The 25,071-nt window shown below is 37.8% G+C and overlaps 1 protein-coding gene across 2 annotated transcripts in view; it reads right to left on the bottom strand.

Annotated features, from left to right (window-relative positions):
* Positions 1-25,071, bottom strand: part of CADM2 (cell adhesion molecule 2) — a 1,203,315-nt gene that overhangs the window by 162,990 nt on the left and 1,015,254 nt on the right. For both annotated transcript variants that reach the window (XM_005878095.2, XM_005878096.2), the window contains exons 3-4: positions 10,226-10,378; positions 7,749-7,886 (exon numbers count right to left, since the gene is read on the bottom strand). In XM_005878095.2, coding sequence (XP_005878157.1) covers positions 7,749-7,886; positions 10,226-10,378 — 291 coding nt within the window. The remainder of the gene's footprint in view (positions 1-7,748; positions 7,887-10,225; positions 10,379-25,071) is intronic.

The raw sequence follows: 25,071 nt of genomic DNA, 5'->3' as shown, positions 1-25,071 counted from the left end.
ATTTCAGAGAGGAAGGGAAAGGGAGAGGGAGTTAGAAACATCAATGATGAGAGACAATCATTGATGGGCTGCCTCCTGCACACCCCTTACTGGGGATTGAGCTTGCAACCTGGGCATGTGCCCTTGATCAGAATTGAAATTGGGACCCTTCAGTCTGCAGGCCTACCCTCTACCCACTGAGCCAAACTTGCTAGGGCTGCTGAGGGATTTCAGAGGGAATTTTCACTTAGCATATCCAGAGGACAGCAACAGTGATGATTGTGTACTCTGTGTAGAGTACTGCACTCAGCATATTCACATATATACTTATAAAAGTTTATACCACTCAAGAAGTTCACCATCTGGCTATGAACACAAACTATATAAACATGCATAAGAAGAGTTATAAACAAATAAAAAGCTATGTAGATAAATGCATGAGTAGGGATAATAAATGTTCTATCAATGACTATGAATTGGAGAGCATGGAAAATAGGATGCTTCACTACTTCTGGATGGTACATAGAGCTATACACTGATTTTGTATATAGTTTTGTCTTGATTTTTGTTCTAGTCTTGATTCAGGTGATTTTAAAGTATGGTGATTATAAAAATCAAAATTTTCATGTTTCCTAACATAAATAAGTACCTTCCCTACCTAACATATGACCAAATATGTTTGGTGTTCAGAGCAGAAGCCAAATTTTTCCAAAAATTAAGATGGCTATAATAAGAAAAGCATAATATGCAAATGGACTGAATGACCGAACAATAAAATGACTGTCCGGATGATCTTCCGGACGACCATCTTATGACACGCACTGGTGCCAGGCCAGCCAAGGTGGGTGCGATGCAATTGGCCGGGGGGCCCGTCATTGTCCCACAATTGCCCCACAGAGGGAGGTTCAGGCCACCCCTTGTGCAGCGATGATTGTGGAACCTTGGCTGGGTGGACGGAGCCTCCCTCTGCTGGGCAATCGATCACAGAGCCCCACGAGTGATTGCCCCACAGACGGAGGCCCAGGCCACCCGGTTGGCAGCACTGTGGCAGGTGTGAGGGGCCGACCAGCGATCACACCGCAGAGGGAGGCCCTGGCCAGTCAAGCAATCGCACCCTATGCCTGTCACCCGCAGAATGAGGTGACCATTTGCGGGGGGAGAGAGGGACAGAGCCTCACAGATGACAAGCAGTGGCAGCAGTGGGGGCGGGGCCAGCTGCCAGCAGCCGAGGGAAGGAAAGTCCTGATAGACCCTGATCACCAGCCAGGCCTAGGGACCCTACCCAAGGGGTCCTGGATTGCAACAGGGCACAGGCCAGCCTGGGGGACACCTCCCCCTATCCCATGCATGAATTTCATGCACTGGGCCTCTAGTTTTATATAAATGACAACATTATTGGTTCCTCATAAGGCTACAATCAACCATTATTAATGCAATCAACCATTATTAATGAGGAACCTAATATGTCTAATGCTGGTCTCCCTGAGGATATAAGAAAGATAAATCCTTGAAGCACAAATAAATACTAAACAATTTAGAGGAACTAAATAACCAGCTAATTATGTCAGAATTAAGGAAGGGGTGCACATAGTTAATAAAACAATTAAACTCAAGAAGAAGATTTAAGAGAAACATTTTAGAATAAGCCATATTGTGATTTATAAGAAATATATCTATCTATATCTATATCTATATCTATATCATCTATATATCTATCTATATTTATATCTATATCTATATCTAGATCATCTATAGCTATAGATATCTATTTATTTACCTAGTCATTCAGATGACTGAAATACATTTCTCAGATATACTTTATCTTCATTCATTACTGGCTCACAGTTCCCAAACTGCTTGGAAGTTTTGAAGTAATGAGGGTAAATGGTGTCTCTTGTTCTGTTTATGAGTTGACTTGGACCCAACTCTAAGCCTTCATGCACGCATTTTGGAATAGGGTACAAGAATTCTTTTCACAAACACGACACAGAGGACATGTGAAGTGTAAGAATTGACCGCCGAGAGCAGTGGTCGGCAAACCGCGGCTCGCGAGCCACATGCGGCTCTTTGGCCCCTTGAGTGTGGCTCTTCCACAAAATACCACGTGCGGTATTTTAAATATGAGGGAAGCTTTTCTCAACAGGTTTCAGGAATTCAGAAACAGCAAGACAACGTTAGCCTTTGTTAAAAAACCTCTCAATGCTACTGTAACAGAATTAAATTTTCTCCCTTTAATATTGACATTGGCAACCTTGAAATGCAATTGCTGGATTTAAAAAACAAAGAACTGTGGAGCTCAAAATTTGAACGTCTTTGTGCTGATATAGAAATATTGGAGAAAAACAAATGTAAACTTAGTTCACAGCACAAATGGTCTGCTTTGAAAGACCTGAAGAAGGAAGATATGACTCATATAATCAACTGAAAAAACTAGTGTTTGCTGTTCTTTCCTTATTCAGGTCTACATATTTATGCGAACAATCATTTTCAAGCATGAACCTTATCAAGAGTAAATTGAAAAGTTGTCTTATTGATGAGAACCTGGAATCATGCCTAAAATTAAAAACAACAACATACAAACCTGACTTACCCAAACTTTCCAAGGAGATGCAAGGCCATTGTTCACATTGGTGTTTGTCAGTCATTGTCATGATTTAATTTTATGGATATTGTAAGGTAAATTGTAAGGAATTTAATTTTATCAATAAATAATATCATTATTAAATATGATATCAAGTTTCATTCAATGTACCTATAGTTTAACTAAGACTTAAAACTTTAAGTAAAGTTTAGTAAATTAATTTTAGGGAACGTTGTGGAGTGAAAGAAGATGTAGTGTCAAGGATTGCGAAAGGTATATTGAGATGGCTTGGACATATAGAGAGGTTGAACGAAAGGAGATAGACAAAACAAGTACACAAGACGAGTGTGGATGGGAGAGTTGGAAGGGGTCGACCTCAGAAAATGTCCCTCAATCAGATTGAGGACGTTTTTAGCAAAGGCCAGCTTAGGAGTACCTAATTAAGTTAATAACAATGTACCTACCTATATAGTTTAAGTTTAAAAAATTTGGCTCTCAAAAGAAATTTCAATCATTGTACTGTTGATATTTGGCTCTGTTGACTAATGAGTTTGCCGACCACTGGCCTAGAGCATTCTGATAGGCCAAAGACTTCAGATTTTAAATCTATTCCAGAGGTTAGGGCATTCCATCAGAAGTGTTTAAGCAGAAAAAGTAGCCTAAATATAAGTTCTGAAACAATAAATTACATAGAATAAATATGTTACTAAACTTAAGGAGCTTGGTCATAGAGAGGATGTAATAAATCTGACCCCAAAGACAAGGGAAGTAAAGGTAACAATAAATGAATGGTACTATATCAAACTTAAAAAGCTTCCACACAGCAAAATAAACCACCAACATAACAAAAAGGCAACCAACTCAGTGGGAAAAGATATTTGCAAATAAAGCTCTGAGAATACCCAAAATATATTTAAAAAAAAAAACTCATACAATTCCACACCAAATAAACAAACAATCCAATTTAAAAGTGGGCAGAGGACCTGAACAAGTACTTCTCCCAAAAGACATACAAATGGCCTACAGATATATAAAAATATGCTCAATTTCACTATTTATTAGGGGAATGCAAATCAAAACTATAATGAGATACCACCTCATACCTGTTAGAATGTCTAGTAGCAACAAGACAAGAATTAACAGAAGTTGCTATAACTTAAAGAGGTTGCAGAGAAAAAGGAACCCTCATTCATTGATGGTGGGAATGTAAATGGGTACAGCCACTATGGAAAAGAGTATAGTGGTACCTCAAAAAATTAAAAATAGAGCTTCTGTATAACCCAGCAACCCCTTTTTGGGTATATACCCCAAAAATTTAACAAACATTTATTTGCAAAGATATATACACCTTTATGTTCATTGAAAAATTATTCATGTTGGCCAAGACCAAAGTGTCCTTCAACAGATGATTGGATAAAGAAGATATAGTATATATATACAATGGAATACTATTAAGCCATAAGAAAAGATGAAATACTGCTATTTCATCAATAAAATATATTTTTTAAAAAGATAAAGAAAAAGTGTCCAAATCAGATCCTTGTCATAGTAAGATAACTCTGGAAGCAGTGCAGAGGGTCTATTTAGGAAAGATCTTACCAAGTTACCAAGTTCAGACACACCTAAACAGACATATCCTAAAGGCAGGTTTGAATGGATGCTACTGAGCACCAGAAGAATATAGGATAAGGTTACATAGTAACCTGAAATTTTAACTTAACACATCAAGATATTTAAATGGTACCTTGGGGGGGGATTATAGTTCTCTAAATTTTATCCAATAAAATGTATTTATTAGAAGATCTGAAACAAAGGTCAGGTTTAGAAATAAATTACACATAAGTCCTATTTGGGAAATGAATGTACAGAAAGAGTAATTAAAACACCCCCAAAAATGGAATACCTATATGGATTATAAACCTATAATTTCTTAGTAGGGTAGGCAATCTTACCTGTTGTGTTGCATACCCATTAATAAGAATTATTTTAATCTAAAGTAAAATATTAAACTTATAAATTAAAGTAATCCCAACAGTTTGCATAAACCTTTTTCTTAGATTACTTTGAGAATAACAAGGTGATTACTATATACATAGGAAACATTTTTAACAATCATCATAAATAATTCTTATACTTAGATTTTAATGCACATGTGACATCAAGTCCCAGATACCTGTATATGAGGTAAAAAATACCACTACTAACCTTACTTGTCATCTCCCCTATAAACTTATGTCCTCCTTAAAAGAATGTATGTAAGTGTGTGTGTATATGTGCATTTAAATTTAGGTGTATGAAGTAAGAATAAAGCTATGCTTAACTTACAGGCATGCATCATTTTATTGTGCTTTGTCTTATTGGGCTTTGCAGATATTGTGTTTTTACAAATTGAAGGTTTGTGGCAACCCTGTGTTGAGCAAACCTATCGTAGTCATTTTTCAATAGCATTTGCTCACTTTGTGTCTATGTGTCATATTTTGGTAATTCTTACAATAGTTCAAACTTTATTAGTATTATTATCTTTGTTATGGTGATTTGTCATCAGTGATCTTCAATGTCACTATTGTAATTGTTTGTGGCATGACATAAGATGGCAAACTTAATAAGTAAATATTGTGTGTGTGTTCTGACTGCTCCACTGACTAGCCATTTCCTCTTCTCTCTTTCATTCTCTCCTTGGGCCTCCTTATTCCATGAGACATAACAATATTGAAATTAGGACAATTAATAACCATGCAATGGCCTCTAAGTGCACAAGTTAGAGGGAGAGTTGTACATCTCTTACTTATCAAAAGCTAGAAATGATTAAGTTCAGTAAGAAAGGCATGTCAAAAGCTGAGAAAGGCCAAAAACTATGCCTGCTGCACTGAACGATTAGCTAAGTTATGAATGCAAAGGAAAAGTTCTTGAGTAAAGTAAAAATGCTACTCCAGTGAACACATGAATGATAAAGAAGGAAAGCACCTTTATTGCTGATATAGAGAAAAGTTTAGTGATCTGGATAAAGCCACAACATTTTTTAAAGCTAAAAGTCTAATCCAGAGCAAGGCCCTAATTCTCTTTAATTCTATGAAGGGTGGGACAAGTGAGATAGTAGCAGAAGAAAAGCTTGAGGCAAGCAGAAGTTGGTTCATGAAGTTTACTAGTAAGAAAATAATCCACACCCATTACATAAAAGTGCAAAGTGAAGCAGCAAGTATTGGTGTAGAAGTTGCAACAAGTTATCTAGAAAATCTAGCTAAGATAATTAATGAAGGTGGCTACACTAAACAACATATTTCTCAATGTAGACAAAATAGCCTTATATTGGGAAAAAAATACCATCTAGGACTTTCATAGCTCAAAAGGAGAAGTCAATGCCTGGCTTCAAAGCTTCAAAGGACAGGCTGGCTCTCTTGTTAGGGGCTAATGCAGATGTTAACTGTAAGTTGAAGCCAATGCTCATTTATAATTTTGAAAATCCTAGGACCCTTAAAAGTCATGCTAATCTACTCTGCCTATGCTCTATATAAATCCATCAACAAAGCCTGGATGACAGCACATGGGTCTATAACATGGTTTACTGAATATATTAAGTCCACTGTTCATGCCTACTGTGCAGAATTTTTCTTTCAAAATATTGTTGCTCACTGAAATGCAGCTGGTCACCCAATAACTTTGATGGAGATGTATTCGATTCATGCTGTTTTCACACCTGTTAACACAATCTTTGTTTTGCAGTCCATGGACTAAGGAGTAATTTTGACTTTCAAATCTTCTAATTTAAAAAATACATTTCATAATTATAGCTGCCACAGATAGTGATTTCTCTAATGGGTCTTGGAAAACTCAATATAAAACTTTCTGGAAAAGATTCACCATTCTAGATGACATTAAGAACATCTTTGATTCATGGGAAGAGGTCTAAATATCAGCATTAACATGAATTTGGAAGAATTTGATTACAATCCTCATGAATGACTTTGAGGGGTTCAAGACTTTAGTGGAGTAAGTAGTTGCAGATGTGGTAGAAAAGGCAAGAAAAGTAGAATAGAAGTAAAGCCTGAAGATATGACTGAATCGATGCAATCTCATGAAAAAAAGAACTTTAATAAATGAGGAGTTGCTTCTTATGGATGAGCAAAGAAAGTGGTTTCTTGTGATGGAATCTACTCCTGGTGAAGATGCTATAAAGATTGTTGAAATAACAACAAAAGAATTAGAAATTGCATACACTTACTTGATAAAGCAGCAGTAGGTTTTGAGAGGATCAATTCCAATTTTGAAAGAAGTTCTACTGTGAGTAATACTATCAAAAAGCATCACATGCCAAGAAAAATTGTTTGTGAAAGAAAAGGTCACCCCGTGCATACAAAAATCACTGTTGTCTTATTTTAAGGAATTACCACAACCCCCAGCCTTCAGCACCCACCACCCAGATCAGGCAAAGCCAAAACAATGAGGCAAGACACTCCACCAGCAAAAAGATTAGAACTCACAGAAGGCTCAGAAGATGGGTGGCATTTTTTTTAACATAATGCTATTGCACACTTAATAGACTATAGTATAATGTAAACATAACATTTATATTCAATGGATATGGATAAAATTGTGTGACTCAGTTTATTGTGATATGAGCTTTGTTGCGGTGGTCGGAAACTAAACTCGCAGTGTCTCCGAGGTATGACTGTACTGTGCATTTTTACTAAAATGAGTCAATTATATTTTCTCTCTTGAGAATTACTAGGAATCAGATTTACTGATGTTTAACCAGTTTTATTGTCAAAACTTTGTAATTCCAGAAACCAACAAATTTAAGAAATAAGTCATGAAGTTTCTCTGTTTACAATCTAAATATTATAGATGAGTTCTGAAATATCTAACTTATACTTAGTACTTACTAGTACTACCGTCAACACAAATCTATGTGCTTTTTAATATACTAACTCATGTTTTTTATATCTTAATTCCATCAACTTTCTCATGAATTATATATTATTATAGACCTGTTTAAATGAGAGGAAATGAGGCACATAAATACAATATTAATATACATTGCAAAATGACCTTAGTTCAGAAATGGGTAAATTTGGTTAAATTAAACTTAGAAAATAAATGTGGTATCAAAAAGAAAATGTAAAGTGCATTTAATTTTTCATACTATTTTCAGCACATTAATTTTGATTTGGGGACCTTTTCCATTCTTTACCTTTAATCTCTTTGTCATTTTTGAACCATCTTATATCAGCTGCGGGTTTACTACCAGATGTTTTACAAGTCAGCTGCATCAAGTCTCCCTCCATAACTGGTGATGAAAATCCGCTAATTTGAGGCTTTTCAGGAACACCTGAAAAATAAACAAATGAAACATCAATCACCAGGGTTGGTTCATTCTTGTGACTATTATTTTTACAAACAAAAGTAAATTGGCAATAAGTTCATCAAGAATAATAAACAGCTATATAATAACATTAACTGCTTATGATATGTAGATACAGATACATGTATATGTATATGAGTATGTGTGTGTATATATACCTGAAAGCATTTATTCAGTTCAAAGTAGTTGTTTAAATTAAAATCTGCATGTAAAAATAAACTTTGTAAATCTTAAAGATAACCATTCAATATGTCTTAAAATTTGCCAGTATAGGGATTAAAGAATGAACATTGCTTTCATAGGAGAAAAATAATTTACAAAGCACATTTATTTATTCTTTACCAAATTATAATTTAACTAAAATAGCACCTTTCATCCCTGATTTCATAATTCTGAAAGCTTAAAAATGGTATTATCCTCTCTGTATTTTATTCAAGAAAAGGCATTTTGTCCAATAAAATGCATCAAAAATATTCATATGTAATTGCAACCATACTTACTTTTCTGATTCTTCTGTAGAAAATGTCTCTTGATGTCATTTGCATTAGAAATTCAATTGTAGTTTTGTGGAGCTTGATACGTGTTATTTTTAATGCTAACCACTATTGCCTTTTCTAGTCCAAATCATCAAATCAATAAGCAGATAACTGATATTCAGAGATAGCACATGGGTGGTTTAAATAATAGAACATTCCACATTTCTTGGGCATTAATATTCTGTTATCATGGTAAAGGTTTACTAAAATTTCTTCTAAAATTATTCAATAAGTAAGGCAGACTGAAAGTTCTTTATTGTCCTATTTAATTTAGTTATAAAAGAATAAAATGTAATCATGTTGGAAAGTACCAATAAGAGAAATACACATTTAAAGAATAACAACAAAGACAAATGACAGGTCATCATACTCCAATTAGCTGAATAGTTGTGTGTGTGTTTTTCCCACCTTCTTATTGGCTTTAAAAAAACAATCTATATCAGCCCACCATTTAATCAATTGAAATCAGCCAGTTGCTTATTCATGGTGTCTCAAGGTGGCTCTCTACAGGACAGTACATTAAACTTAGCAGTTGTTATCCTGAAATATTCCATTTTATGGTTATGTTGTGTCTTTAATGGCAAACTTTTAAAAATTTTGATAAAATAGTCTCAGTTTCTTATCCTATGTACAAAATCAATTCACTAGCTGAATTAACTTTTAATATTCCCACCCAAAAGAACAGCATGTGTTAGTTCCTTTAAATGCAATGTTAAGCCTTATGTATGAAAAAAGGAAGGCAAGCTAGGGACAAAAATATCCATCTTGAAATTCCTCTAACTTGTTCAGAACACAGGTGTGTTTCAATAAAGTGCAGCAATTTCAGCTGATTGGGCCACTGATGTTTGTGGAATCACAGAGAGCTCTGAGATGCAACTATATTTCCTCTGAATCTCTATGAATGCATTGCTTTTCTATGTCACTTTAACCTTTGGAAAAAATGGTTCAATATTTAGAGAAGTTACAAGCTGCATGCACAAGTGACATTATGCACTTCATTTAGTAATCTAGAAAACTACAGGTTTAAAAGGTGAGAAGATACCTGGAAATGTGAGGGTTATTTAAATGCACTGAAATACACAATGGGGTTAAATCTGAAAGCTATAACACATTAGAGAAGGCCATATTAAATGACTGATACGATAAAATGAAGGAGCACCCTATAAACTTATTAAACTCATTATGCTCATTATTCTATCACTTTATGAAAGGATCACCACATATACAATACATAGATGAGTTGCTACAAAGGAATTTAATTGAGAATCAAGAAACCTGGTGTCTACTGATGGCTAAGAAATTAAATGGGTACGTGCTTTTAGAAGTCATAGAAATCTTTATATCTCCCTTTGTCTATAAAATGGGAAGTGTGATTAAATGATTTTTAAATGCCTTTTGTTAAAATGTAGCAGAAATGAGATTAAACTACATCTATTATTATAATTCTCAAAATAGATATGTGTTGTAGTACTGACCTGTGTGGCTTAGTTGGTTGAGCATTGTCCCATGCACCAAAAATTTGCTGGTTTGATTCCCAGTTAGGGCACATGCCCAGGTTGCCAGCTTGGTCCCCAATAGGGGGCATGCAGGAGGTAACTGTAAGTGTTTGATGTTTCTCTGTCATATTGATGTTTTTCTCTCTTAAATCAAGTGTGTGTGTGTGTGTGTGTGTGTGTGTGTGTGTGTGTGTGTGTGTGTTTGAATCATGGTAATTTGCAAGTACACATCTCTCAGTCTTGTGAATGCATTGTGTTTGTTCCTTGAACTTACCCAGAACAGTGAGATAGGCCTTGGAAGTCTTGACAGGCATTGTAAATAAAGAACAGGTGTACTGTCCTTCATCGGAGAGAGACACATCACTGACGCTGATACTCAGTTCATGCCAAGAAGCCCGAACCAGCTCAATCCTATTGTCCCTTAAAGCTGAAAAGAGAAAGTATTAAAAATGTGAAATAGCAATATTAGAAAAAGTCAGTACTGTTATACTGAATATTTTCAGCATAACATAATACACAGTTCTTCGGCTGTACATCTAAATATTTACTGAAAGAGTTTACAGGACAGTTTAAATATATTATTTTATCATATTTTTAAAAATAAAGGTAGAATTAGGTGCTCCTTAAGGTTCTCAGAAATAACTTTTTTAATTAACTGATTGCATCTAATACATTACTTTGGATGAGGTAGATGATATTGATAAAAGTGGCTTTCCTCCACAAAGTCTTTCATGGGATGCTAATGCCAAGAAAAATTGTAAACAAAAGGACTCACTTCTATGGACAGATAAATTTGGGAAAACTATAGCTGCTGCATTTCTTCCAAGAAACTAACAGTGAACATTAGCATATTAAAAGCTCTCCACAGTACAGATACCTGTTGAAGTTCATTTAAACCAAAACTGACATTCAGCTGGAAAGCACCTGTAAGGTACCAGATGTTAAAATCTGTTCTAATTCATTGGTACCTCTGCTGTACTGTCTGTTAAATATTTTTATATATGCATTAGTTCAAACCACCATTCTGTTCCAAAACACGTGTTTTCACAGAAATCATACTTCTCTTTACTCCTTTTTTATTATTTTTATTTTATTTTCTTGTTTAAAGTATTATGAATAGTAGTACATATGTTCCCTTTTATTCCCCATTGACCTTCCCCCGGGCTCATTATATATCTCACTAAGTACAGCTATACAACCTGGAATTAAGCAAGAGGCACTGATGAATTACTCTAAAAGGTATAAAGAGAAAGGAGAACAGGTTAGGAACACCAGGCCCTAAGGAACAACATGGAGGCAAACAATAGTGAAAGACAATGGAGACCTGGCTTCTACCAACCACAACCTCGCAACAGAAACTAATTTTTAGTGCTGAGTAAATGGAAGCTCCAACAGCATCACAAGGGGAATCAAGTGGGAGCATCAGTGACAACAAGAGTCCACGGAAAGCGAACTATATCCCCAATGGGCTGAAGACTCCTTTCCCTACAAAGATAAAACAGCTGATTGGAAACAAGGGCAGTAGGGCAACCCCTCAAGTAACCAGCCTTAAATATGATCTCTCAGTAAGCTACAAAACTACTGACCCCACTTAGACCTACCAGGCAGCCTGGCCTGAGGGAGCAACTCTGCCCACTTAGGTGGCATCAGTAGACATCTGTGTAATTTCCAGTGGAACAAGACAACTCAAGCTGACCAAATAGAACTACCAAGGTTCTGACAAATTTGTGTAACCACGGCCCGCAAATGTACTCTAAGACCTGTGTGCTAAACCTAATTAGGATGACTGCCTCATAGAACCGGACATTTAAATAGAGTTGAGAATCTCCTAACTTAATAGCCAAAATGTCCAGAATATGATGATGATGATGATGATGATGATGATGATGATGATGATAAAACTCTCATCACACCAAATGCCCAAAAAATCATAATTTAAATAAGAAAACATAATCAACAGATGTCAACACTGAGTTGAAATATATATTGAAATTATCTAACCAAGAATCTAAAAAGCTATTTTATTAAAATAATATAACAAGTAATAAGTTTCTTCAAATATATTTTAAAAATATTAGCAAAGAAAAATAAGTTATAAAAATGAACCAAATGAGGGGGAAGAACCAAGATGGAGAAGTAGGTAAAATCCGTGCTTGCCACCTCCCACAACCACTTCAAAATTAGAACTAAAATACAGAATAACCATCATTCGGAACTGCCTGAAATCTGGCTGAACGGAAGTCCTAACTAAAGAATTTAAGAAGAAAGCACATTGAGACTGGGAGGAGGGGTAGAGGTATGGAATGGGCTGGTTTGACACCCATGTGTGGCATTTTTTTTTAATCGGGAGGGATATCTAGCTGCGAAGCCTCCCATGAGGAACAAGGGTTCCCAGCCCCCCACCATACCCCTAGCCCAGGGGTCTAGTGCTAGGAAGAGAAGTCCCTGTAACTTTGGGTTATTAAAAACCAGTGGGGATTATGGCTGGGGGACATGGAAACTGCTGGAGTTCTAGGTGTTCCTCTTAAAGGGCCAGTGCAGGGATGTACTCAGACTCACTCCCTCTGAACTCCAGCATTGGTTCAGTAGCTTGAGGGGATCCAGAAATATATGGGATAGATATGGATTGTCTGGCATTGGAGCAAGAACTGGGAGTGGCTTTCTCTTACACAGGGATGCTCACAGTGGTCATTGTTCCTATGCTGAGACCTCCCCTTTCACAGAGCTGATTGTCAGCAGCCATATCTGAGTCTCCATCAATCTGGCTTACACTATTCACTCCACCCTGGTGATTCCCTGAGACCACCCCCCCACACACACACCCAATTTGTAGCCTCACCCAAGCTGTTTGCAGAGTCTTTCCATATGAATGACCTGTCCTGACTCAGAGTTTAGACTTTCTTAAAATCTCTCAAACAAATAGCCCCATACCACCCAATAAGAGGTCCCAGGCCTGGAACTAGCAGAAGCCTGCATCGTTTCACAGCTTGGCCTCTCCTGGGCACTTTCAAGACCAACACAAGTAGTAGCCATCTGCAGATCACTCTGTAGCTCCTGACCAATGGCCCCTGGCAGAACATAGGCAGTAGCTGAATTTGCACCACCAGGGTGGCTCCAGAGTAAGTGCACCTGGTGGACAGTTTCAGACCACATCAGATTACGATTCTACACATCCACAAGCAACACATTCAAGGGGCAGACTCAGTGAGCACCAAAGCCCCACTGAAGCAAGTCCTGTTCCAGAGGGGTATCACCTACACAGCAGCTTTCCCACTGTAGTCACATCTGGTCCTCACAACCAAGTGGCACAGGATCAATTCCTCACAGTGACACCAACAGCAATCAAGGTTCAACTACAACAAGACAGTGCACACAGACTACACAGGTGACTGGGAAGGCTGAGCCACAGGGCCCTAAAGGACACCTACTACACAAGTAACTATCAAAGAGGATAAACCCAAAGATCAAATGTCTGAAATCCAGACAAATAAACAAGAATCTGGAAAGCAGCCAGAGATAAAGACATGTTACCTATAAGAGAACACCAATTCAAATGACAATAGATTTCTTATTTGAAATCATGGAGGGAAGAAGGAGTGGTGCATTTTTTTCAAAAGAACTGTCAGTGATGGATTTGTATCCAGTGAAACCAACCTGTAGGAAATAAATATAGTCTTAAAAGAAGGAAAACTAAGAATATATGTTTCCTGCAGATTTGTCTTAAAAAAATTTAAGAAAGTTTCTTTAAACTGAAAAGAAGAGGTCTTGGAGCATCAAAAAGGAAGAAAAAACTACTGAAAGAACAAAAATATTGGTAAATAAATATAATATTGACTGCCCTACTCCTGATTTTCTTTGTTATATACTGGTTGAAACAAATTATAACATCAATTATAACATCAATCAATGCTATGTTCAACATTTAGAGAAGGAATATTCAAGAGAAGTATAAAATGAGTAGAAAAAAGGTACCTAATGGAAGTAGATTTTCATACTGTACTCAAAATGGTAAAACATTGCTATTAGCAGGCTACAATAGTTCACATATGTATATTTCAGTACATGGAACAACTACTAAGAAAATATACAACGTGATGCACTCAAAAAATCTAAAAATAAATTGAGATGGAAGACATTTATATATTATCCTATCTAATAATAGACAAACATGGTAATTGACCATACCTTCGCTACACCTCCCATTGGCTAATCAGAGTGATATGCAAATTAACCGCCAACAAAGATGGCGGCTAATTTGCATACTGCAGGCAGGGTGGGACAGCGTGAGTGCGAGCCACCATCCAGGCCCCCATGTGCGACCCCAGAAGCCACCTGCCTGACGCCCGTGATCGGATCCGATCCCAGGCTGCAGGCCGGACCCAGAAGCCCCAGAAGCTGCCTGCCTGCCGCCCGTGATGGATCCAATCCCTGGTTGCAGGCTGGCCCCAGAAGCCCCAGAAGCCACCTGTATGGTAGTAACTCTATCAGTAACCACTCTGAAAGTCAGTGGCATAAATGCACCAATTAAAAGACAGATTATGAGGGTGAATCAAAAACAAAACCCACTTTAAATATAAAGACACATATAGATTAAAAGTAAATGAATTAAGCTGCAGCCTGTTTTGCTCAGTGGATACAGCATTAGCCCTTGCGCTGAAGGGTCCCAGGTTCGATTCCAGTCAAGGGCATGTACCTCAGTTGCTGGCTTGATCCCCAGTCCCTATCAGAGCATGTGCAGGAGGCAACCAATCAATGTGTCTCTCCCTTTCCCTTCACTCTCTCTAAAATTCAATGGAAAAATATCCTTGGGTGAAGATTAACAAAAACAAAGTAAATGGATTAAGTAACATTAAAGAGATTATAAGAAAAATATATTCCAAATTTTGTTAGTTGTATAATGGTTATGTTTAAATTATTAACACCTAAGAAATTGGGTGAAGGGTACATATAATATGCTGTAGTATTTCATAGGTTTTTTTTACATGTATGAGATTATTTCAAATTAAAATATTAAAAAATTAAAAATTAATAAAATATTAATTGAAATGTATCTGCATTACATGAAAAATCTCCTAATTGCTTCTAGCATAATTTATTAAATTGTGCTAAAATTTACAAGGGTTCAATTAAAAAATATCTTAATTCTAAATGATATAATAGAAAATATATAATAGTGCAGTTATAAGCACTTATCTGAAAATAAAAATTTAAAGAAGTGAATTTAAAGAAGGGATTAGCCAAAGAAAATATATGCACAACCCATGGACACAGACAACAGTATGGTGATGGCCAGAGAGAAGTGGGGGGCAAGAGCTGGGTAGAGGGGGCAAAAGGGGGGAAATAGGGACATCCTATATAATAATAATAAAAGGCTAATATGCAAATTGACTGAATGGCAGAATGACCAGTTGCTATGATGCACACTGGCCACCAGGGGGCAGACGCTCAATGCAGGAGCTGCCCCCTGGTCGTCAGTGCACTTCCATATGGGGAGTGGCACTCAGCCAGAAGCTGGCTCATGGCTGACCAGCGCAGAGGTGGTGGCAGGAGCCTCTCCCACCTCTGTGGCAGCACTAAGAATGTCCAACTCAGGGTTTAGACCTGATCCCTTGGGGGCTTAAGTTATTAGTCAGACATCCCCCGAGGGCTCCCTGGCTGCCAGAAGGATGTCTGACTGTAAGCTTAGGCCTGATCCCCTGGGGAGTCCTAAGTCAACAACAGGTGGACATCCCCCAAGCGGTCCTGGACTGCAAATGGGCGCAGGCTCAGCTGAGGGCCCCCCCCCTTCGAGTGCACAAATTTTGTGCACCGGGCCTCTAGTATTTAAATAAAATTATAGAGATTAAGAAGAGATTAGTAGTTACCAAAGGACAAGGATAGTAAGTAGTGAAGGGGAGTAGGAGGGAAATAAATCCTATTTAATAAAAGGGTAATATGCAAATTGACCAAACTGCAGAACTATTGGTCATTATGATATGCACTGACCAACAGAGGGCAGACACTCAACTCAGGAGCTGCTCCCTGGTAGTCAGTGTGCTCCCACAGAGAAAGCACTGTTCAGCCAGAAGCCAGGCTCATGGCTGGCAAGTGTAGTGGCAGCACTAAAGTTGTCCTACTGATGGCTTAGGCCCGCTCCCCATGGAAAGCAGGCCTAAGCCATCAGTCAGACATCCCCCAAGGGCTCTCAGACTATGAGAGGGTGCAGGCCGGGCTGAGGGACTCCAACAAGTGCACAAATTTTGTGCACAGGGCCTCTACTACTTATTAATAAAAGCCTAAGTGGTCATCATGCCATGATGCCCTCATGCCATCACAAGATGGCTGCACACACAGCAGTCACACACAGGTGGGCAGGGCTGGGCTTGACACTGTGTGCACAGAACCGAGCCTGCCTGGGAGTGTGCTCAGAGCTAGGAGGAGGCAGGTCCCCCAGCTCCACGAGGTGAGGCCTGCCTTGGGGTCTGGCGAGGCCTGCCTAGGGGTCCCCGGGCTCCGTGTGGTGAGGTCTGCCTGGGGGTCTCACCTCCTCCTGGCTCCGCATGGTGAGGCCTGACTGGGGTCCTGGGATCCCACTTCCTGGCTCTGTGTGGCCCGGAGGCAGGACCCCTGGCTCCAGCCTACCTCTTTGGGGCAATCCATTGAGGAGCCCCGGATGTGTGGGCGGGGCCTACCTCTTTGGGGCGATCAGTTGCAGGGTTCCCACACTGTGACAGGGCACTGGCCAGGCTGGGGGGCCTCCTGAGTGCACTAATTTCATGCACTGGGCCTCTAGTATGGTTATAAAAGAACAGCACATAGTCCTTTTTTTTCTTGGCTTAATCCTTTCACCCTTCTCACCCAGAACCCAACCCAGTCCCTTTTGACAGCTGTCAGTATGTTTGCTGTATCCATGTCTGTTTCCACTTTGTTATTTTTTTTTCATTAGATTCCACATAAGTGAAATCATATGGTACTTGACTTTCATTGACTGGCTTATTCCACAAAGCATAAGACATATTATGATGATTGCCAGAGGGAACAGTATAGTGAAGAGAGGTAGAAGAATGTAAATGGGGGATAAATGGTGATGGAAGGAGACTTGATTTGGTAAACACAAAATAAAATATACAGATGATGTATTATAGAATTGTATACTTGAAACCTGTATAATTTTATTAACCAATGTTACCCCAATAAGTTCAATAAAAAAAAAAGAACAGCACAAGGAATGCCTGTAGTAATGAAAATATTTTGTATCTTGACAATGGCTATGGAAAAATAAACCTACCCATGTAATAAAATGCATAGAGATACACACACACACACACACACACACACACACTAGTACATATAAAACTGATGAAATCCAAATAAGACTGGTGAATTATATTATTGTCAATTCCCTAATTGTGATGATCTTTGCAGTATGTTATTTCACTGAAGGGTATATGAGATTTCTTTGAGTTATTCTTACAATTAGATATGAATCTACAATAAAAACACAATTAAGACATGTTTACATTCATTTGATCAAGTATGGGGAATTATGAGGATATCAAAACTTAAAATTCATTGTACGCATTTGCCATCCAGGAAGAGAAAGATCCCAAGTGCCATAAAGCCTTAAATTACTGAAGCTTCCCTGTGTGCTTTCTGAGAGAGTAGGCATTATAAAATATTAAGATTTGGGGATATTCTAAATTTTCATGATCTTTAATGTATTTTTAAAAACCACCCTCCCACACACTCAAATAACACATACGTTATGATTATAGTCCCTCTGCTACCATTCTCTGTTGACTCTAATTTCATAATGAGACATATTGCAAATATTTTTAAAACTGATTTTTATTGAATATAAAATATAAGGCAACTTTGATCATGATTGTGTTTGCAATTCCATTAGGATACACAGGCATTTTAAAAAATGTTTATTTCATGTTCTATCTCCTACATGTCCAAATATATATGCCTTGTTCAGATGCTATAGGAAAACAGTGGGGCACAGATTTGTCATTTCCCCAATAGGACTTCATGCTATTTCAACTACTTTTCAAAACTATGATTTATTTTTTTAAAAATATTTATCACAATTTATTGGTTTTTATAAAAGAGGTCACCAAAAGGGAAAACCTCAGGCTCCTGCCATGATACTGTATGGGTAAAACATGTTACTCACCCACTGTGTTCAATTTCATTTCCTCTAACACAGGCCCCACTGACAAAGAGATAGAACTTTCAATGTTAGTGAATTTTGGCAAAAGAAACTTAACTCTTTTTTCCTCGGTTTATTTTGTGGAAATTGTATAACGTCACTAAAGACAAACTGAATTACTCAGTACATACAAATAAAATTTTTACATTTAAATCATTTTCATCGAGTAAAGCTAAAAGAACTGACTTTTGAATTAAATGATCTGCTCTAGGTATTTATATGAGGTCAAATTTTCTGTGGATAATAATTCTTGATTCATTTCCATATTTGGAATATGATAAGAACTGAATAATATCAAGTTTGTAAAGTACCTTAAAATAAATATACAATGATATTATAAAAATATTTTTAGATTGGAATCCTTATGAGATCCTAAATATTTTAGTGTCTGAAATGTCTCAATTGATGAAGCTTACCTAATCAGATAATATTTTGAGTTGTTTTATGATTGCTCCCAGCCTTAACTAAAAGGAGTAGGCTCTGAAAGGCAGAATACCTGCACTTTTATATAAACTCTATTATTGATTAACCATGCAAATCTAGCCAAGTCACTTAAATATTATGCACCTCAGTCTACTGATTGTTAATTTAGTAAACTGAAATATATGAATATATATCTAAAACCTAAAAACATATTCCCCAAAACCAAGAAACTGACACAATTGGTATTGTTTTTATAATAATAAATGATTATTTATTATGTAACTATCTTTGATAATTCAGTTGCCACAACAAAAGAGCTGCTTAAATGAACATTTTAAATAAATCTTACATTTACAACATTCATCTTTTCCAGTTTGTAAATATTTATGATGTCATCTGCAGTTCACTTTATCATAGCATTTCAAGTATGAAAGAATACGGGAAAACCTAGAATAGTTCAAAAAGGGATATAATATAACTCAGTGGGTTTCCTGTGAGCATGATCCTTGTCTTGCTCATCTCAGCATCCTGCACCATCACTATCTGTACAGGGGGTATTCCATGAATGGCTATTGAATTGAAACTGAGAGCCAAACTCTGTACATGATAAGAGCAGAGGGGAAAAGAACAGAACTAGGAAGTCCTCTTCGATATATCTCCACAGGCATCCCCATGGGAGAGAAGGAAAAAAAAGGAGAAGAAGAAGAAGAAGAAAATGGTGTCCCATTTAGAAACTGTTGAGCATAAAAGAGTTAGAAATATCATGCTACAAAATTTTTTAACAAAGTAATAGTTCTTTCGGAAATGGTTTGAAACACTGAATGAGTGATCTCTGAAACTATTGTCATGCTACCTTACAGGTTCCAAAAGAACACAAAAGGTAGTAATTCAACAGAGACGATTTATATTATTTAATTTCTACACAGTAAGTCTCAAATATATAATGAACCTAAATAAAGGATTATAATATTTTCAGTGGCAGTGAATTTAATCTTTAAAAAATTCTTTGAGAACATGGAATGTTCCTCATTATTTAATTATCTTTTTTAAAAAAGAAACACTCAGTCCAGCTGATGTTGCTCAGTGGTTGAGTATTGACCTATGAACCAGGAAGTGTGGTTTGATTCTCGGTCAGGGCACATGTCTAGGTTGCACACTCAATCCCCAGTGGGGGACGTGCAGGAGGCAGCAGATCAATGATACTCTTTCATCATTTATGTTTCTATCTCTCCCTCTCTGTCCTTTCCTCTCTGAAACCAAAAAAATATATATATTAAAAAATGAAATAAACACTAAAAGATTTAATTGAAAATAAATATTTTGACCATTCTGTCAGGAACTAGAGGCCTGGTGCACAACATTCGTGCACTCGGGGGTGGGGGTTGGGGGCGTCCCTCAGCCCAGCCTGTGCCCTCTTGCAGTCCGGGAGCCCTTGGCAGATGTCCAACTGATGGCTTAGGCCCACTCCTCTTAGCCAGCAGTCTGACATCCCCCAAGGGGTCCTTAGTGCTGCCTCAGAGGCGGGAGAGGCTCCTGCCACAGCTGCTGCACTTGCCAGCCATGAGTCCAGTTCAGGGCTTCTGGCTGAGCTGCACTCCCCCTGTGGGAGCGCACTGAGCACCATGGGGCAGCTCCTGTGTTGAGCGCCTGCCCTCTGGTGGTCAGTGCATGTCATAGCAACCGGTCATTCCGCAGTTTGGTTGATTTGCATATTAGCCTTTTATTATATAGGATAACTGAAGAAAAAATTAGAATTAATAAAAATAAAAAATAAATTAAGATGTGTTATAAAGGATTGAAAGATAATTGCTCACACATCATGGAGATTAAAAATGAGCTAACGAGGTAAGTAGGCTGCTCTGAGGTCATGCCTCATCAGGTATTAGGTGCCTGCCACCCACTGGTGAGGTGATTTAACAGATTCAAAACTGAGTTCTGGAGGATTTAACCTTAACTGCAAATAAGAAGTGTGGGCCAATGAGCAAGAACCTATTAAACAGTACTTAACTTTGGACAAAAAATATTTTTTCAATATGCCACTGGTTCTAAATGGTTTATGAATTATACAAGTGCATATTTGGGATTTGTGCAGTGTAAAATAAAAATTCCTAAGAAAATTACTTGGAGGATTTTAGTTACACTTTATAATTATTTCTAACAAAAGTTACTGGCATAATTAATAAATTTTATATTAATTACTTTTAAACCAATGAGCTTAATAATATTAGTACTACTGAATTTATCTGGCATTATTCATTTAAGAATCCAATAGCAATTTGTACATACTTGTTTTAAATATAGTTTTCCTTTCTTAAGAGTTAGGATGGAGAGATCCAAGATGGTTGCCGATGGGACGGCAGGCTGCAAGATAGTGTGTGAGTGAGAGAGTGAAAGGAGAGTGTGTGGACGTGCGGGGAGTGTCTGTATTTGTGAGTGAGGGACAGCTATATTCCACAGGACTGTTGGGGACTGGCGGACTAGGCTCCCCTGGCAGGCAGCCTCTACTACTGCTGAAATCTCTCCCAGAGTGGCTGGCTCTGCAGGAGAGACCATGCCATCTTGAAGGGGAGACGCTGTGATCAGAAGCCCAGCCTTTCCTTCAATCAGGGAGACCTCAGATACCTCCAGGGACCCTGCAGCCACAATGTCCAGGGACCAGCTGCCTCAGCTGCGAACCCACAAACACCCGGACTCCAGCCTCCCCAACCACAGATGCCTAAAATGTCTTTTCAGGAGGAGACAGAGAGGTGCTGAATCCTCGGACGGGCCCTGCACCTTCTCACAGAGCAGACAGAAGGAACAGCTGAATCAAACAACACCCACCCATAATTGGTGAATTAAACACAGCTGGTGATGCAATTTGTGGACAGAAAGGTCAGATATCACCTGGGCACCCGGGACCCAGACTTCTCCGCTACGTATGCAAATTAACTGCCATCTTTGTCGGGTTAATTTGCATACTCTATTGATTGGCTGGTGAGCGTAGTAGGGGGCGGTTAATTTTTCTGGAGGATGAGGCCCAGAAATCAGGATTTTAAAAAGATTCCCAGGTGATTCTAATGTGCAGCCAAGGTTGAGAACCACTGGCCTGGAGAAAGGTGAGATCTGGGATCCAGGCTGGAGGGAGAAATGCATGCAGTGGGGACTAGAGTCTCAGAGGAAGGCTGCACCCCACAAAATCTGCAGCTGTTGGCTTCAGTGTAGCCCTCAAATGTGGAAGGGTGTCCACAGGTCTGCTGGAAGAAGGGTACTCTAGACATTAGCCCACATCTGGGCTGGGTCCAGAAAGGCAGCCTGAAGTTCTACCAGTATACCAGCTGTGCAGTGCCAGGGAAAAAGATGAGAGTCGGCACACTTCCTTTGTTTTTTTTCTTTTTACCTCCTTGCTTTTGCTTGCTAAGTCCAGTACATTGGATCTTCCAATTAAAAACACTCACCAATACTGCAGGGGAAAGTTGTATTTGTGGAAACTGGGGATCAGAGTGGGGAGAGATGAATAGAAAACCAGCTCTGGGGAAGTCAACACCTCCAACCCAGTATTAAGTGTTGCAGGGAAAAAAGAATCTAAACACTGGGTAGAGGAGCCTTTTAGCCCCATATATTAATACAGAAACACTGCCACCCAGGGGTTGTGTCAGAAATTGACTCTTGTGTAAATACAACTAAAGGCAGGCTGAGAAAACAAAGTGAGCAGAGAGATCCCACCTGCTTAAAACAGTGTTGTGGCTTTTGACACAGAGGAGCAGTGGATCGCAGGAAACTTCAATACTGTGTTGTCTACCTGACAGGAAACAGACATGCCAAGCAGAACAGTAGAAGAAGTGAACAAGCTTCACTACTTCACTTTTTTATTTTTTATCTTTTACTTAAGAAACTGAATTTTTTTTTTCTCTCACTTGATTTTACCGTGATAATTATTATAATAGAGGCCCATTGCATAAAGAGATTCATGCAATAGGCATTCCCTTCCCCTGGCTGCCAGTACCAGTTCTCCTAGGGCACCCGGGACCCAGACCTTTGCTCCGGCTGGAGCCTTCAGTCTTTGTGGCTCTGGACAGAGCCTTCAGTCTTCGCTCAGCCACTTCTCCGCTACGTATGCAAATTAACTGCCATCTTTGTCGGGTTAATTTGCATACTCTATTGATTGGCTGGTGAGCGTAGTGGGGGGCGGTTAATTTACATGCTTGTCTATTATTAGGTAAGATTTTAATTATTATTACTGCTACTATTATTTTAACTTTTTAAAGTTTTATTTTATTTTTTATTTATTTTATTCTATTTCGGGATTAGTGTTCTACATTCTATTTTTATTTTTATTTTAGCATTATTTTACTCGATCTCAATATTTCCTTTATGCCAACACTCTCTTCCTCACTTTTTCCTTTTTTCATCCTGTTTCTCTTACCATGTTTCTGCTTTAGTTTTCCTCTATCCTTTCTTTTCACACCCTGTTAAAAATTGATATTAATCACATATCTAATTTCCTCTCCCCTGATCCAAGTCCCTGCACACTGCTCTCTTCTCTTTCTTCACTATTCAAATTTTTTCTTCCTTTTTTTCCTATTTCTTTCCTTCTGTCCTGTTGTTGTTTGTTTGATTGTTTGTTAGTTTCTTTTTGTTTTTTCTTTTTTTTGCTTCTGTTTTTCTTCTTCTTGCTTGTTCTCTTCTTCTACTAAAAGCTTAGTAATTCTAATCACCAACTCAGGCCTATCTACTCTCTGTTCTCCTTCTCTACTAGTACACTCATTCTCTTTCTACCTCCTCCATACTGAATTGTGACTATTTCCCCATTCATTCAATTCCTTGACCTTACCTTCTGAAATAAGCTCTGCCTCCTCAGATTCATCTGGGTGTTTGTTGTTTGGGAGTTTGTTGTTTGCATTTTTTGGATTAGTTGTTGTTTTATTAGAGTTTTCTATTAATATACATATATTTTTCCCCTTATTTTTTCTTCTCTTTCTTTTCTCTCTTACATTTTTTCCTTTTCTCAATATAATTATTGCACTCTTTTCTATCCCCTAATTATATTTTCTCTGGTAGTCACCTTTATTTTGGGTTATTAGTATCATGAATACATTTATGTTCAGTGCCCTGTGTGTTGTGTCTTGTCTTGTTGTATTTTGCGCCTTTAAGTCAATGCAGGGGAGAGAGAGCTACATAACCAGACACTGTGAGAGGAGCGATCATGGGGAGACAAAGAAAACAGCCTACATACAAAAGAAAAGGAGGAATCACCAGGAAAGGAAGTAAACAAAATGTAGGCAAGCAATATGTCAGAGAAAGAATTCAGAGCAATGGTTATAAGGCTCACCAAGAAGCAAAGAGATAGGACCCAAATAAACAAAGTCAGAAATGAAAGAGGTGAAGTAACAACCCATCCCATAGAAATATAAACAATTATAAAAAACACAATGAACAACTCTATTCTTACAAAATGGACAACCTAGATGAAATCGACATTCTTAGAAAAATACAAGCTCCCAAAGTTCAATCAAGAAGAATCAAAAACCTTAATAGGCCAATAACTATCGAAGAAATTGAAGCAGCAATCAAATTAACCCAGAAATCTATGGCCTTTTCATACACCAATAATGAATTCATAGAAAGAGAAATGAAAACAAAACAAAACAAAACAAAATCCTATTTACCATTGCACCAAAAAAATTATGTTACCTAGGAATAAACTTCACTAAGGATGTAAAAGACCTGGACTCAGAAAACTACAGGACATTGAAAAAAGAGATAGAGGAGATAGGGAAAGACATCAACAAATGGAAGAACATACCATGTTCATGGATTGGTAGAATCAACATCATTAAAATATCCATTGTACCCAAAGCAATTTAGAGATTCAACACAATCCCCATTAAAATACCAATGACATATTCCAAAGATCTAGAACAAACTCCCCTAAAATATATCTAGAATAAAAAATGACCCTGAATAGCCACAGCAATCCTGAGAAAGAAGAACAAAGTTGGAGGGATCAAACTAGCAGATATCAAGCTATATTACCAAGCTACAGTTCTCAAAACTTCCTGGTACTGGCAAAGGAAAAGACATATAGACCAATGGAACAGAATAGAGGAACCAGAAATCAACCCAAGACATTATGCTCAATTAATATTTGACCAGAGAGGCAAAAGCATACAATGGAGTCAAAACAGTCTCTTTAATAAATGGTGCTAGAAAATTTGGTCAGATACATGCCAAAAAAATGAAACTAGATCAACAACTTACACCATACACAAAAACAAACTCAAAATGGATAAAGGACTTGAATATAAGATGGGAAACCATAAAAATCCTACAAGACTCCATAGGCAGCAAAATAGCAGACATATGTTGTAGCAATATCTTTAAAGACACAGCTCCTAGGGCAATGGAGACTAAGGAGAAAATAAACAAATGGGACTACATCAAAATAAAAAGCTTCTGCACAGCAAAAGAAACCATCAACAAAACAAGAAAGCCCACTGCATGGGAGAACATATTTGCCAATG

Source organism: Myotis brandtii, unplaced genomic scaffold (genome assembly GCF_000412655.1).
Source record: "Myotis brandtii unplaced genomic scaffold, ASM41265v1 scaffold546, whole genome shotgun sequence".
Taxonomy (NCBI): Eukaryota; Metazoa; Chordata; class Mammalia; order Chiroptera; family Vespertilionidae; genus Myotis; species Myotis brandtii.
This window is presented reverse-complemented; position numbering and strand designations above follow the sequence as displayed.